Below are 15,987 nucleotides of genomic sequence, written 5' to 3'. Positions count from 1 at the left end.
ACATGAAACCGCACACACTTGAATGCACACAAGCAGCAGGGGAACAAACCCCTTCCCTCGAATGTTTTGTGTGCTGAAAGTCTTGCTTGCCCTCTGTTGGGTGGCTGGGGAAGGATTTACCACCTCGGGAGTCACTGGTCCTGGAGAAAGAGGGATGCAGAGGGATTGGAGGCATTGAAACCTGAGCAGTCCTTGCTTGTTAGCCTCTCCAGCCATCTGATTAGAAGGTGACATTCAGTGAAATTAAAGGCAGCAATTTATTTAGAGCCAAGCCATTAATAAGCAGGAGGCAGTAATGTTTTATGCAGCACATAATGCAGACAACCTGTGGAGTTCTCTGCCATGAAGGGGTCACTGAAGCTAACAGTGTGTAGGTGGGAATCAAGTGACAGCTGATTTAATGCCCACTAACAGGCTATGCAAGCTGCAGCGACAAACATAATCAAATCTCATGCTTCAGGGCATAAATTGAAAGGGTTGAGTGGTGGAAGCAGTTATGTACATGAAAGATCTGATCCTGAGAGGTGCTGATTACCTGCAATTCTTACTAAGTTCAGCCTGCAAAAGGACACAGAAGTTGCTCGGTTTCTCCCCTGGCTGAGTCTGTACTTGCTAATTTTCCTTATTAATAAACCCAGTAATATTTTAGCCTGCTGGCACAAACATTCATTTGGTTACAAGTGACATTTATTTCCTTTCACACAAGTGTCAAACATTAAAGCTGCTTCTAAAATAAGATTTTAGTGAGGTAATTTGCAATGGTTTTGGCAAATAATTTTTTCTCAAAATAAGTTGCAATTCTTTATCTAACAAATGTACTTACATGGGATCATTATGAGAATATGATAACCTTTAGTGCATTTATCTTCCCAGTTTCTTTCCTGAGCACGGGAACTGTGCTAACCTCACTCTACAGGTGGGGAGGTGCTCCATGAGGCAGGCTGTGGGCTCCCATTAATCTTTTGGGATTCCAATCCCAGATGGACCCAGCTGCCCAAATGGGGCTCATGGCTCCATGGGAGTACAGAGCACGGGACCAGGGCTGACATTCATTCTGCAGCAGGAGACCTCTGACTGCACTCCCAGCCCTTGCCACTGAGAGAGCAGAGGCAGAGAGGTCAGGCAGGCTGAACTCAGCCTGCAGTGACCTGACCTGCCCGCGACAAACAAAGGGGAATCTTTGCTTTCATGCGGAATCCAGCTAAGGGGAAAATCCAGCATCTTTCTTCAGTAATTTGAGAACTAGTTAGGCCAATACCTCCCAGGAATGACTTTGTTTGAGGTGATCCTGCTTGGGCACAAGGCAGTCTGGATGGCTTCTTTAAGTATTTTTCCACCCTGTCTGCAGTGATCACCTCAAAGAAAATGACATTCTTTATCCTAATAGATTTCTTTAGCCAAGTACTAAATACCTAAGCCCCTAATTCATGTCTGTGGGGAACTTCCACGAAGGTCCTGGGCCATTCAAAGCCTTCTGGTCTGCAATGCTGGGGCAAGAGTAGCTGAGGACAGTCATCATGAAATTAAGAACAGCTCAAACGAGCAAACTCACTTTTTTTTTAAGGCTCTGTAACCAGCTCCTGCCAGTGCTACTCCTCCATAATCCCTGTCTCTTGTTTTCCCTGGCCATAAATTTGCTGCCTTTTGCACTAGACAAATCTGATATGCTGTGCTAAATATCTTAAATGTGGCAAACGATCCTTCATCCCAGAGTGGCATGATTGCATTGCAATGTATTAGAACAACATGACTTTGCCAGAGGGTGTTTCTTGGCACAGTGCCGAGTGAAGGAGGCAGCCCGAGCTTGAGAAGTAACCACCAAGTCATTTATCAACATTTGGTCCTAAAATACATGGGGTTGCACCAGCTCAAGCAGCCTTAGCGAGATAAATCTAGAGGCTGAGCCAGAAACCCCAAATGCAGACAGGCCTTTGAGGATGCTTCTTGAAATCCAGAGATATCAAAATGTCAAGCTGAACTCCTGTGACAGATTCAACACATACTTATGGCATTTATTCTGTTGCATTTAGTCTCGTCTTTCAGGTTCAGATGAAATATGTGCTGCTTTTCAGTCTCTCGGCCGACCTGTGGAAAAGGCTGATTTGATCTCACACTCCTTTGGCACGATGGAAGATCTCTGATGAACCAAGCAGGATCACTGAAAGCCAACATGTGGTGTCTAGAGCTTGTTTTCCTTCATAACATCCTCATAAGATGGAGGCAATTCAGTTCCCCCGAGGTTGAAGCATGGGGCAGGAGAAGAGGCAATCTCTGCAGTCACGCAGGGGCTCAGGGATCCAGAGAATGGGCACGGAGGTGCTTCAGGAGCTGGGGAAAAAGCAAAGTCACCACTGTAGAGCAGACAGGCGTGAAGGGCAAGTGTGGGAGTGAGAGGGGTGAGCCCAGGAGGAGCTGCCAAACCACTTGGAAACAAGAAAGGCACGGATGTAATTTTTGAAGGATGGCATCACAAAGTCTTTCACCACAAACTCCAGATACAAGAAGTTGGGAGAGAGGAATTTGGGTGGGTTTGGGTGGGTCCTCCCTGTGGAGACACTGTCTATGGCCACCCAGAAAGAAGGTAATATGTCCTCTGGAAAGGGCTTAGCTAATGACAGGATTTGCTTTATTTTTCTTGGAGGGATGTTGTCTGGCTCAGTCTGCTGATGCTGCTGGCCATACTCCAGATCAGTTCTGGCTGCTACACAGTCATTATAGCCCAGTCCTCAAAATGTGGGTGCTCCTGAGGGAATGTTGGGGGTGGCTGCCACAATTAACAGCACCCACCAGGACAATCTTTGGACAGACCAGGGTGTGTTAGCCAGTCGAGCTGTACTGGGGTGGCTCGAGTTAGGCCAGTACAGTTTTGCCTGAGTGAGAAATGAAGGACACACGCTGGAAAGGGCTGTCTGACCCCAGAGGCTGTGGCTACCCCAATGTCTTGGGCCACTGAGTGGGCTGGCTCCGAGGAGAAAGTCCCACACTAACTCCAGTGTTTGCCTGGCCAAGCCCCAGCTAGGCACCTTTGGGACACATGGACACACAGGGACAGCACCAAGGTATGGCTCAGTGAAAACTGGATGTGGCTTCAGCCCCCCAGTCCATGGTCTGGACATGTCCCCAAGGTGCCAGAGCTGGGCACGCCACTGTTCACCAGCAATAGAGCCCCTGGCTGAACCCCAGCTCCCAAGCCAGACTGCTTTTTACTGGGTTATGGATGGGCCACAGGAAGGCCACCAGGACCTTGCGGCAGGGACAGGACTAACCACAGAAGGCATCCGAGCTGCTGAGGGCAAAGACAGCCACGGTGCGTCGGGGCAGGCAGCTCCGGCGCTTCAGCCAGCACTGCAGGCAGCAGCAGATCCCGCAGGACAGGAGCACGGCCAGCAAAAACAGCACCAGCAACCTAAGGCAGAGGCAGCAGGGGAGGAGCAGCACTGTCACCATCTGCGGGCAGCACCGACAGATGGCTGCATGTCTTCAAATTAACATATTCATTAACATCCTTTGCAAATAGCCGTTAAGTGTTGCGGTTTCCCCACCAGCACACTGGACACGATCAAAGTCCCCAGAAGCCAATGTCTCACTCCTCAGTGCTCAGCAGCCAGTGCCGGCTGGAATTCAAACATTTCTCCCTGACACACTCCATCATTTTTCCCCAGCTCAGTTGTCAGCGTACAGTGAGGAGGATATGGATAAATGATTTCCATTAGTTTGTAAAGACAGAACACAGGGACAGCCCAGGAGCAATGCTCTCTAGCTATCAGTCTCTCTTAATGCCTTTCTCTCCATATACCCATCAAAGAATATTATTTGCCAGTTTTTCCCCTTAAAGCAGATCTGAAACTTACCACACATACCAGCTGCTAAAGTTTTCATCGCTCTGTCCAACGCACCTAAAAAGGGAAGAATGAAAAGGACTTCCAGTCCAGCGTGAGGGGGCTGCTGTGCCCACCCCAGCACATCTACCAACACAAACACAAGCACAACCAGTAAGCAGGAGATTGAGAAGTTTTCTTCCATGAAGGGAGCCCATTAAAAGTTTCTCTGTGTCGATGGGAACAATGCAGATGATGCAAGAAGCAGAGTGCCACTTGTTTGCCTTTCAACACTGGCACCCACCACCAGCGTTTTTGCTGAAAACCCAAAGGGTTGCCAGCCTCTATTTCCTCTTTTGGAAAAAAAAAACCCAACCCTGAATGGCCTTTTCCTGGAGGTCCTCATTCGTCTGCTGTGCTGGTGTGCCAGGCAGGAGCACAGCAGCCCTGAAAGAGCCTGGGGTGGGGGCAGCCATGGGGGGGACAATGAAGCCACACTCACCTCTCGCCAAGCTCACAGTCCGACCCAGAGGCTGCTGACTGAAAACACACATGTAAATCAGACAGGGCAGGTATGCTTTGTTTTTTACAATTTACCAGTATAATTACTGTTCTCAGAGTGGGAAGTTGGAGAGGAAGAGCAAAACGAGTGCTGATCCTGCAGGGTTGAAACCAGACCTCTCCTTAGGGATCTGCCTCTGTGGGGCTCTGCTTTGAGCCAGCCCAAATCGAAACCAGCAGAGAACCTCACCAAGAGCTCAATAAATTCAATAGCTTGCAGATGAAAGCTAGGCCAAGGAGAAAGCATTCCTTTTGATGTAAAAGAGGGAAAGGCAAGAGCAGGGAAACACCAGCTGGAGTCTGAGACCTGCTTGCTGCAGTGGGCTTTGCTATTCAGAAATACCTGCTGAAAATGCCCATAACCAAATTCTTGTTCTGTGGCTCTTTTTTTTTTTTTTTTTTTTTTTACTGCTGCATTCACTAATTGTGAATGCAGCAGTAAATTGGAGCTGTTTTGATCATAAGTGTGCTCTACCCAGCATTTTCCTGTTTTCAGATAGTAGTGGTGCATCATTCCCAGAGTCAGGTTTCAGGTATTGCAAATATGCGAACCTGAAACTTGTTTTTCAGGTATATTTTCTATTCTCAGCTTAAGCCAGTTTATTTTTGCAAGCATTGTTGATCTTAGCCTCAGTTTCATATTATCTGTGCAAAAAGTAACCAGAGCAGTTCATCAGTATAATTGAATCCAATTCAATAGATTCTTTTGGCTGACTGGTGTTAGGTGTGTTATTACAGTCATCCAATGTTGCTACAAAGAAATTCAGATTGGGTATAGAATTGTGATAACACTGGAAAGCAGAATGAACAAGACAGAGGAATTTAGATTTGTTTCTCAGAAAAACCTATTAGAAGGTAATCTGTAAATAATTACTTTGGATTTATCTCTGCATGTATCCAAAACACTAAGAGATTTTTGACTTTGAGTCAAGCTGGAAGGCTCTGTTCTGAACTAGAAATTTGTATCAAATATGCATAACTGAAAAACCTCTTTAAAAATCTCTAATTAACAGGTTCTTTTTGTTATGCAAAGCTCAAGCCACTGTAAACAGCCAGAACCCCCCCTCAGATGTCTGTAATGTGTCTGATCTTGTGCACACACTGCCTTTCAGCCCCTAGTTTCACCAGAGGTCTTTGGGTATAGTAAGTCTTTCATATAAAGCATTATCTGTGAAATTTCACAAGTGGCTGAAACCCAAATGAGGAATAGAGAAAAAGAAAGAAGCTTCAACTCTTCCAGACGTGTCCTTTTAAAACTGAGCTAATTTGCCATGTCACACATGCACCCTGATGCAGAATATTTTAATTCTTTTGGGGTTTTTTGCATTTCAACTGATTATTAAATAACAAGTCAAAAGCAGATAGCTGATTGCTGTGATTACATGTATCCTGAGTATTCTTCATGGCTGAATGACAACCTCTGGCCTCTCTTTTATCATCCTTCAAACCAGCTCAGCAGAGCTACCTTAGCATAGTTAAACTGCAGCAAAGTGCATCTGCTCTGAGGCAGGAATCTGTCACAGCAGCCAAACACCCACCCGTGCTGCTGAAGCCCCAAGCTCTTCTATTTCAATAGCCACAGACAGAATAAAGGACAAAGGCAGTAGTGTTTTCTCTGCATTAATTGGAATTTTTGCAAGCATTAAATCTTCCCCAAATTCATTAGGTCCTCAAAAAAAAAAAAAAAATCATTCACAAAATAATAATAAAAAAGCTGATGACTAAATTCTATAAAAGTTGGAACCTCCCCCCCCACAAAATCCCTTAAAATCAGCCTGGTCTCAGTGAAGGGTTTGGTTACCTGGAAGAAGGTTAAACACAGAACTCCAGTTCCTGCTGTGATCCATGAAGTTAAACACAAAGCTCCAGGTCTCTGCATCATTAATGTGAGAAACATTGGAAGAGCTTTGTTTGCAGCAGTGTTTTACCCTCTGTGATTTGGTGCTTTTAAAACTTCTCTGCACATCGTGCCTGCAGCCAGAGAACACGTTACCCAATGGCTTCCTGCGCCTCAGAAATTACCGCTAGCCAGGGAGCGAATTTGGGTTTGCAGGGACACAAACAGCTACCAGAAGTTAAAGGAACACTGGTTTAAGGTCAGCACCTTGCAGTTGTTTCGGTATTTTCCTAGCTGTTCACAAATTCCTGCTGCTGAGGCTTAGTTCCATATTAACCCACGGCTGCATTTACCAGGAGCTGCTACAAACAGAGTCACTGGGGTCTGTGCAGTGGGGCCACACTTTCATGGCATGCTGCCTTCAGATGGAATATTGGCATCACAGAAAAAGCAGAGTTAGCTCTAACCATGTCCTGTGCACTGTGCCTACCACCTCAAACCTGCACCAAGGATGAAGGAAACCCTTCTCAGCCTGAGACACCCACCACCAGCACCAGTACTGCTATTATGCAGCTGTCAGGGCTTGCCAGGAAAATGCAGCTTAAAAAACCCCATACATCCCCAATGCTTCTTACAAGGGACACAAAATTTCACTGCATGGTCAATTCCTGTAGAGCCATCCAGGTGATGTGGGGTAGAAGATGGTTTGCACCATAGCTCTGACCCCCTTGGAAGGGACAAGCCCAGTTTGTTCAGCAGTCAGTAATAGGTTGTCACTGAAGTTTACAGCCCGTGGCTGAAATGCACCATTAACTGTGGTTCTTCCAGATTTTAACACAAAGGGTGTTGCCATGAATATGTTTAGCTGTCACTCCAGAGTTAAGCATTATGTTGGGATGCCATTACTTCTGTAATGATTGACAAAGCCGAGCTGCTCTTGAGATGTACCTCTGTGGCTCTGCTCCAGCTGAAAGGTCAAGAAGTCTGACCAGCTGTGATATACATGCACAACACGGGTTATTTAATGTTCAAGTTTTGCATAAACCCAGGCCGAGCCCTGGTGTTCTCTAATGTTTACTTTCAGCTCAGCACTAATGAAAGGCGAGCCCCTGAAATGATGCTCGCTGAGAAAGCATCTCTCATGATGGTGCTAAGTGCATGTGCTACACAAAATAAATGGTCTGAACATGCTGTCCTGCTTCAGACCAATCCTTTTCAGTGCTGCTCAACAGTAAATTGCCAAACCAATTTCTTAGCTGTTTTCTTAAAGAAAAAGCTCCTGCAGTATAAAAATGTGCACAGCCTTGCTGGGAATTGTGTGACTCTTAAAATTTCAGGCTTCAATGAGGTCATCCATCATTGAACTAATTTCAGTTTTCTTCCTCTCACAATTACTTCCCTCATGTCAGCATCCAGGGTACTTTCAATTTAGAGCCACCAAATGGATCAACCCCAGTATTTCAGGGAGCAGGGACCTCAATGAGCTCCTGGTACTGAAAAATAACACGTGGCATCTGTTCTGGATCTATTTCCAGAAGAAAAGGGAAAGAATTGAATTTTGTCACTGCTCAGCTCCTGGTCTTGAGGCAAACTTTGATGTTTTCTGCTGGTTGGACCCATACAGGGATTCCAAGGGAAGATGGCAATTTGTGAAACCTGTCCTGCACTCTCTGTAATGATGTCAAGAGGAGAGAGATTTGGCTTAAAGGGAGTCCATTAATACCCCAGTCTTTTGCTTCAGGAGTGATTCCAATACTGAAAAGAATCACTGCTTCAGCAGGAAAACTCTCCCTGCCCATGATCAGCTGAGCAGCTTTATGAATGCCATAAAGAGCCTCAGCACTTGCTCTAAGACAGTCAGGACTGGACACCAAAAACCCAGGGAGGTTTTGCACTGAAATTCATGGTGGGCTGGCACCCCCCTGCTGCTACCTGCCTGCTGGGGCACTGCTGCCTTTGGGTTTGGCAAAACTGAGACCCATCTTCTAGATAGCTCTGTGTCTGAGGGCTAGCTCCAGTCTGAGGGATTTCTCAGGGATTTTGCCATCCCCCAAGGAGGAGATACGTTTGCACACACACATGAAGATAACCTCTGCTCACTCCTCCTCTACTTACTGGATGAAAAGTTTGGTGTCTTTTTCCTCCTCAATTATATTCATCTCATTGGTGGGCTTGGGAGGCTGCTCCCTGATAGATGGTAACTCATGGCCATTAGATTAACATGCTGTTATTTCCTCATCACCTTATGTTGTTGCTAGGTGACAAATGCATCTCCCAGGCAGCCGCGGGAGCTACCAAAACACATGGCAATTTATGACTGTCCATTATGGCTTTCCTTAACGTGCCTGCTCCTTCCAGTGGGAAGACGTACAGCTCTAGGATCACTCTAAGGGTGACTTCTAGAGTTGCCACAGAAACCACCTCCACTGGGGACTGGCTCCTGCTGGGTTTCATGAAAGGCGTGAAAGGGAACGCAAGATGGGGAGACAGGAGGAATTTGGGAGGAGCTGATTTACCTTGTCAAGTCTGAGAGGGCCAGGTCTGAGGGTTGTGTCAGGGGTCTGAATTTCAGGAAATGGGCTCCAAATTTGTGTGCACTAGAACTGATGGCCCATGTTTCATTGGGTGCCATACAATTAATTTCAGATATGTTTTTAGATTAAGCCAAAATTTCAGGGAACAACCTGGGGATTTTTGGATCTTGCTAAGAGTGGGAGGCAATTCACTGGCAAACAGAAGTCCACATAAAACACCTTGCAGCCTGTAAGCACAGCTAGCAGCTTAAACTTGTTTCAAGCCCTGTCTAGGCTGCTTTCAGAGCATTTGGTGGTTGCTGGGGATGACCTTTGGGAAAGCAATCACCTTGCTAGGTTCTGACCAGCCTCCCAGAACAGTCCAGAATAAGACTGTCAAAGACTCAGAGAAGAAGGAGACTGACAGCAGGAGAGGTGGGACATGGAACAGAATGAAGAACACACAGAGATGTGGAAGAGAGACAAGGAACATCAGGGCAGTCCCACTCTCTACATTAAGGTCAACTGACAAGGGTTAAGCATGTGTTCACTTTTTAATGCTGCAGTGTTTCCACATCACCACCACAATCAATTCTTGCTCCAGTTCAAGGCCACTGGGATCTCTCCTCTCCCTATTTGACTGCACCACCACGACCATCTCAGTCTTTGCTTCTGCAGCTACATCCTTGGCATCAAGGCTCCATCAGGGTGCCACCTGGCCTGGCCTGGGATCCCTGATCCCTCCTGGCCTGGCCTGGGATGACTCGGCAGGCAAATTCAGTTTATTTAGCCCAGGAGAAGACCAGAGCAATGGGCAGGACTGAGCATTTCCTCTCTGCAATGGGAGAATGAAAGCAGCTTTGGTCTCATCCTCTGTAAATGGAAGCCACAAGGAGCTGCTCGTTCCCTACACTCACACTGAGATGACTAAATCCACACTGGGGAGAGCTTTTTAAGCTAATGGCCAGTGCTGGCACAGGAGCAAATGAGAGCAAACCAACCATGAATAAATTGAGGCTGGAAATGCAAAGAAGGTTCACCCCATCCAGAGCAGCAAGGTTGAGCAGCAGCTTGTCCGTGGGAGGAGTGTGGGCATGAAACCAAACAGCTCCTGGGACACAAGTCAGCGAGCTCCCACACGACATGTAACCACTTCAGCAGGACTTGCTGACCCAGGGAGCCCTTTCCCCACCCCATGGAACCACCCCAGTGGGTCCTTAGACCCTCAAACCCCTCCACGTGCACAAGAGTCAGCCAAGGTGGCCCTGGGATTGAGTTAGCAGGGAAGGATGAACATTTTAAACCAAGGCCTGGTGGAGCTGGCAGGGCCTCTTGTCTTTCAAAAGGATTATACCCAGTTGCTGGTCCCCGATGAATGCGGCCCTTTGTGAGCCCGTGTGGGGGATGTGCTGCAGGGGGAAAGAGGGACTCTGTGCAGGGACTGAAATGAATGCCAACAAGGGTGACTTTGTTCTGCTGCATCCTCCCCAGGAACGAGGCTTTGGAGGTCACCCCTCACATCTGAGGCAACTGCAATGCCTCGTCATGTTGGATGGTCCAGAGAGCCTTTTTGTTTGCCTTGGTGTGTCAGTAGGGAAAATCCAGCAAAGAATGGGGTCAGTGAAGGCTTCTGCCTGGCAGGAAGATAAGGAAAAAGGAATCTCCTCTAGGTTATGCATGCAAGATTTCTCCTATATGTGCATGTATATCCCCTGCTGAGAGCTACAGAAAACTGAACTCAATACACAGGTGCTCATATATTCAGGGAAGTCAAAACTTTAAAACTATCTGAAGTCCCAACACTGAAGTTTTGTGAGAAGTTGTTGTGATTTGTCCAAAAACTGCTGTTCCAACCTTATAATGAACACCTGAAATAACTACTGTAACAACTGGAATATTAAGCTTATCTGAAAGGACTGAGGCAGGAGCTTTCTTGCTCTGGAATTCTTGCCCTTTGAGAATGCATATTTCCAGCAAACGTTTTGTGTGTGCCGATGACTTTGGTGCTGACTCTGCTCTCACCATTAAATACAGAAATCAGTGTGCAGTGCTTTCCTGAGAGCTGTGTTGTGGTGGGGCAGGGTGAAGCTGAAAGAGTTTAGAGAACTGGCTATTTCCCTTCCTCTTCCAAGTTGAGTTTTGTCTTTAAAACTCAAGTTGGATCCTAAAAAAATAAAAGGTGACAAAATAACAGGATTTGGGTAAGCCTAGCAGTTGTTTTGTTATATGAGAATTCAGGGCTCAGAATTACATTTTAAGATCTACTGCACCTGAATGATAGTTGGGCTTCTCTTATTTCCAGCTTGGACATCAGGACATGAGATAATTCTGAGCTTTATCACTGACTTCCCAAATACCCATGAAACTCTGTGTGTTACAGCCCAGCTGGAAAAAGAGTTTAAGAGATCCTTCATCTCAATCTCTCCAGATACCACCGTACCTCACACAGAACATGTCAAAAATCAGTTCAAAGGGCTGGATAATCCTCAAGAGTTAAGATACACAAAAGCAGAGTAAAGGTTAAAGCTGATAGAACTAAAAGCAACTTGAAAAAAGAGAAAGATGAAGTATAATAGAAATACAAAGTTATCACCAGCAGAAATTTTTGTCTTTTAATTTCTAATATGAAATTGAAGCTGATCACAACTACTTGAACTCTGAAACCTGCTGCTGTTTTTTTGTACTCCAACAAGTCCTCTTACTTTTAATCAGTTAAAATTATACCTGGATTTAGTAATTAAAAATTATAGTTCAGCTTTAGTACTTTTTCATAATATCTCTCTTTTTTTGTTGTTATTTGGTTGCCAGGGGCTAAGAAATTATAGTGAAAAAATTAAAAGCCTTTAGTATTTTCATCCCTGTAATTTTCTTAGCTGCTGGATGTAAAAAGACAACAAGAGAATAAATTGCTTGAAAGCAAATAGAGGCTTCATTTTCCCCTGCCTTTGAGTTACTGATATCACATTGGACACCACATGGGAGGTTTTGGCTGAGAAATTAGCATGAGACTATCTGGCACATCCTGAAACACATTTTCAAGGCAATTTTCCAGGCAGAGCCGTTTAGCAATGAATGCTGAAATACAAATGAATGCTGGTCATTATCAGCTGGCACATGTGCTTCTTCAGCAGGAAACCCAGTGGTCCAGGGGCTTGCTCTGCAAGAGGGGCCACGTGGGCACAGGGACAGGGACATGTCTCCTGTGCCCCCTGCAACAGCCAGGCTCCAGGCACCACAGCAGCACCCTGTGCTTGTCCTTAAGCGTAGGCACCTGCTTACATTTCAGCCTAGGATGATAAGCCTTCCTCAGATGATCCAAATGCCTTTACCACACTGACTGCTTACCAGCCTCCCATGCACCTTGAATTCTTTCCAGGTGCCCTTTCTGGGTTTATTTTGAATTGTTGGGGCCTCAGGTGCAGCCTGTCCCCTGCCAAGCACCCCCAGCCCACCTGGGCTCCATGCAGGGAAGGGCAGTGATTTCAGACCCTCATTCCTTGCAGGCAGAGTCAGTTCAGAGCAGGCTCTAGCCACGCTCCTGTGTGCCCAGAATTAGCGAGGGCTGATACCAGCACTTATGGATTTGAGAAACATGGGACCGGCAGGCTGCTCTCCAGCCTCCTCTTGTGACAGAGAAAATGCCAAATGCTCTGCCTAGGATCAGTGAGCTGATGCTTGGGGTGAGATGCTGTGTACAATCCCACCTCGTGCTCCCCTAGGATGTTGCAGCAACGTGTCTGGGATCAGGGTAAGGATGGGACAATGAGGCTCCTCTGGGTTTGCTTCCCCTCCCCATGAGCCTCCAAAGCCCTGCACCATGGCCAGGCTGCCCTCTGGCCACCCAGTTCAGAGCTCACCTCCTCTCCAGGCTGGTGCCAGGATGAGAAACAACGTCTGGAAGACCAGATGGAGAGCTTGCATCTTCCTCCGGCTCTGCAGGAGTTTTCTGCATGTATAAACAGAGAGAGATATGGGGGATGCTTCCAGGGCACACAGGGACTGCAAATAAGACCACGCAATAGGAAGGCTTAGCTTAGCCCTTTCTCCCCCTCAACAGCTTTACTGTTTTACTTAATCTCCCACTTTTACATCTTCCCCAAGAATATATCTGAAAAACACACTCCTGTTTATAATTTCAACACAAACAGCCAGGCTCTTCACACTCTTTTCTTTTAACTCACCCTTTGATTTCCCCACCGACTCCTGCTTCTGCTCTCTCGATTTCCCTCTGGCCAAGAAAAATTGTCCTAGCAACATGAATCTTCCCAAGCTCATTTTCTCTCCTTAGAGACCTGCTCAAATACACCAACACCCCTTATTTCTGTACAGCAGAGTTTTATAACCTCTCCATCTCCCACAGCTCTTTGCAGCTCTGGGAGCAAAAGGTGCAAACAGTCGGAGCTGCCTTTGGAAGAGGTGAGGTTAATCCTGTAGGGCCTGTTCAATAGGAAGGGAATATGAATTCCCCCTCCTCACTTGCTCTAATGATAATCTCTGTCTTCTAGAGCCAACTCCAACTGGCCAACTCCTTCCTTGTATTTGTGGGGGTCCTTTTTGTGCTCCAACAGCACTTAGATGTGCAGGGTGCCATGGGCTGCATAAATGTAGGGCTCCTGGTACACAGGAGAGTCCAAGTGCCAGAGAAGGGACACTTTCCAACTTCCACCTGAATGGCAATCAGAATTAGATGCAGATCTGTTTATTAAATCTCCCCATTCTTACAAGGTATTACTCCCACATGACCTCTCCACTGTTCTACAGATATCAATGAGCTCTAATCTTATGAGAGAGGAACAAAATATTTATCTTCATTGCCAGTTGTGGTCCAAGGACACATGGTCTGTGTGACAAAACAGACTTCCAGGGTCTCAGTGGGAGTGCTGAGGCTGGAACCCACAGTGCTGAGGCTCAACTCTATTGTGTGAAGTACAGCAGCTTCTACTCCTAAAAGGTACCCCAGAGGAAGGTTTTCTAGGGGAACATCCTTACAGCAATGCCAATACAAACACTGAAAATCGCAGCTCAGACACTCTCCTCATCTCCCGTGCACAGACCTCTTCTTCCTTGATGTTCTCATCCTCGCTCCTGTGCTCTCTTTACTCTTGCAAGCCCTGATGTCAGGGACAGAGAGAATGGGCCTAATCCCACGAGATGCAGAGTTCCCAGAGCCTGCAGGCATGGTGGATGGTGCTGGGTCATGCTTGGGTGAAACCTGGGCAGCCTGGTCCTGCAAGGCAGGATGTTGCACCAAGGGCCCAACACCGTGCACAGTGGGCCCTGAGTGGAGCATGACCATCTGTGAATTTACTATTCCTTCTCAAATGCTAATTAGTTATTTACATAAAACTTTGGAACATTTTAATTAGTTGTGTTAATTTAGAATTCACAGAAGAGAGCTATAAAAGTCTATTATATGGGACGCTTATTCAAATGAAGCTTGAAATGGCACATGGTGATGTACTCACAAATCTCCTGCCAACACAGTGAGAAAAATGAGAGGGTGGCCAGGCTTTGAGTGAGACAGCAGGAGATTGGCATTTCTGATGCACTGGGTAGAGCTGAGAAGCTGATCCTGGTTAGGGAGATGGTCCTTTTCCACTTGAGGTCTCAGTCTGACAGTTCCAGATTCATATTGTCCCAATGTTGTTGCATTTGATGTGTCCTCCTCCTCCTCCTCAGGGGAGGATTAACAGTTCTCTCTTTTCTATATTTTCTATCTGTCAACTACTTTTTTTTTTTTTTTAAAAACTTGTAGGAAGTCATGATTAGGTTTGAGTTGGTTTGGGATGATTCAAATCAGGCTAAAAATGGCTGACAGTTTATGGAGCCAGAGGAATCAGATAGATGGACATCAGTTCATCAGTCATATGTCCAAACCACCCTCTTCCTTTGGGAGATTAGTTGATGCAAAAAAAAGCACCTCAAATACAGAATTGCCATGTCTAGAAGCCAGGTCTAGAAGCACCCCTTGCTCTGCTTCAGCTCAAACTCTGGGACAGACACCACAAGGCAGCAAACCTCCCTCCTGCTCTGCACAGGCTGGGAGCACTCCCAGACAGCATCACTCTGCCATCCCACCTGTGGGTGCTGCTCTGGCAAGGAAGGCAGTGTGCTGTCCTGCCTCAGCTGGGCTTTTATTCTCAAGGCAAGTGGAAAAGGCTTTCCTTCATCAAGTTCATCATTTCCACAGCACTAAACTCAATTAAAGCAAAGCTGCCTGTAAGTGGCTGGACTGATAACTCTGTAAATCTGGCTATCTCACATTGCTACAGAATCTAAATTACCCCATCACCATTAATCCCAAGATAGAAGAAATGTCCAAGCAGCTATATAAAATGAGGCACTCTGCCCTAAGATTTCATCTGGCAGGGAAAACCATTTTCTGTGTAAAATACAGCCCATTTTACCTCTTGAGGTTTAAGACTTGATTCAATAAATCTGGAATTACACTACGGAAAATCATCTTCCTTGATGGAAGGTAAGTGCCAGTATCACATCCAACTGTGACAGAGCTGCTATCTGCCTGAAGAGCTTGAGGACAGCATGGAGCAAGGGAAACACAGTGGTCTATCCAGAACATTATAAAAAGAATCCATGGGTGGTGACATTAAAAGTGAGAGGAAACAACAAGCTCTTGTGTGGTCCATGACAAAACACCTGTTTTCTTGGTGCTCACAAGATGTCTAGGAATATTTTAATGTCATTTTCTGAAAAACAACAGAACAGTAGGAGCATTGCACTAAAACAGATCCACTCCACTATGATCAGTGTGTTAGCTGGGCTTCCTGTACTCCTCTGAGGACCCCAGTCTGGTGTTTGGCAGACTGCTGGGCACATAATGCTAGAAAGGCCATGTTTGCCAATCAGAAGGAAGGTTTGGGCTGCATAGATTCCATGGATATCTGTTATTCTACACAAGCACTGGAAAATGTGATTGTGCATAGCAGGGAGAGATCACAGAGGACTGCCCTGAGAGGCAAGAGGAGACTGCCAGGAGCAAGTGAGCTCTCGTTGGTCTGTGGGCGATGCCTGCAGAATAAGAAGCAGAGATAAGTCCTGCTATAAAAGCTGCTAAGAAGGGGAGTGGAGAACATGTGGTGAAGTTCAGCTTTATGTTGTCTGGAAAAGCAGATGGACCAACCTAAGGATGGACTAGTTCACCTGGAGATGAAATAACTAACCTGGAGGGGTGTGCTTCCATCTCCAATAGCTTCAGAGGAAAGGATCAGGACACACCTCAAGACTTTGCAGTCCCATG

At 46.2% G+C, this 15,987-nt stretch overlaps 1 protein-coding gene across 1 annotated transcript; it reads right to left on the bottom strand.

Annotated features, from left to right (window-relative positions):
- Positions 1 to 193: 193 nt before the first annotated feature.
- Positions 194 to 6,393, bottom strand: TMEM207 (transmembrane protein 207). The gene is made up of 5 exons (XM_038146558.1): positions 6,181 to 6,393; positions 4,321 to 4,358; positions 3,852 to 3,896; positions 3,267 to 3,406; positions 194 to 2,328 (listed from the first exon to the last, which is right to left on the bottom strand). The coding sequence occupies exons 1-5, from the start codon at positions 6,274 to 6,276 to the stop codon at positions 2,180 to 2,182; spliced, it is 468 nt and encodes a 155-aa protein (XP_038002486.1). The 5' UTR covers positions 6,277 to 6,393; the 3' UTR covers positions 194 to 2,179.
- Between the last annotated feature and the right edge of the window lie 9,594 nt (positions 6,394 to 15,987).

The sequence above is a fragment of the Motacilla alba genome, chromosome 9 (assembly GCF_015832195.1).
Source record: "Motacilla alba alba isolate MOTALB_02 chromosome 9, Motacilla_alba_V1.0_pri, whole genome shotgun sequence".
In the NCBI taxonomy this organism is placed as follows: domain Eukaryota; kingdom Metazoa; phylum Chordata; class Aves; order Passeriformes; family Motacillidae; genus Motacilla; species Motacilla alba.
The sequence above is the reverse complement of the archived record's forward strand: the minus strand, read 5'-3'. Positions and strand labels throughout refer to the sequence as shown.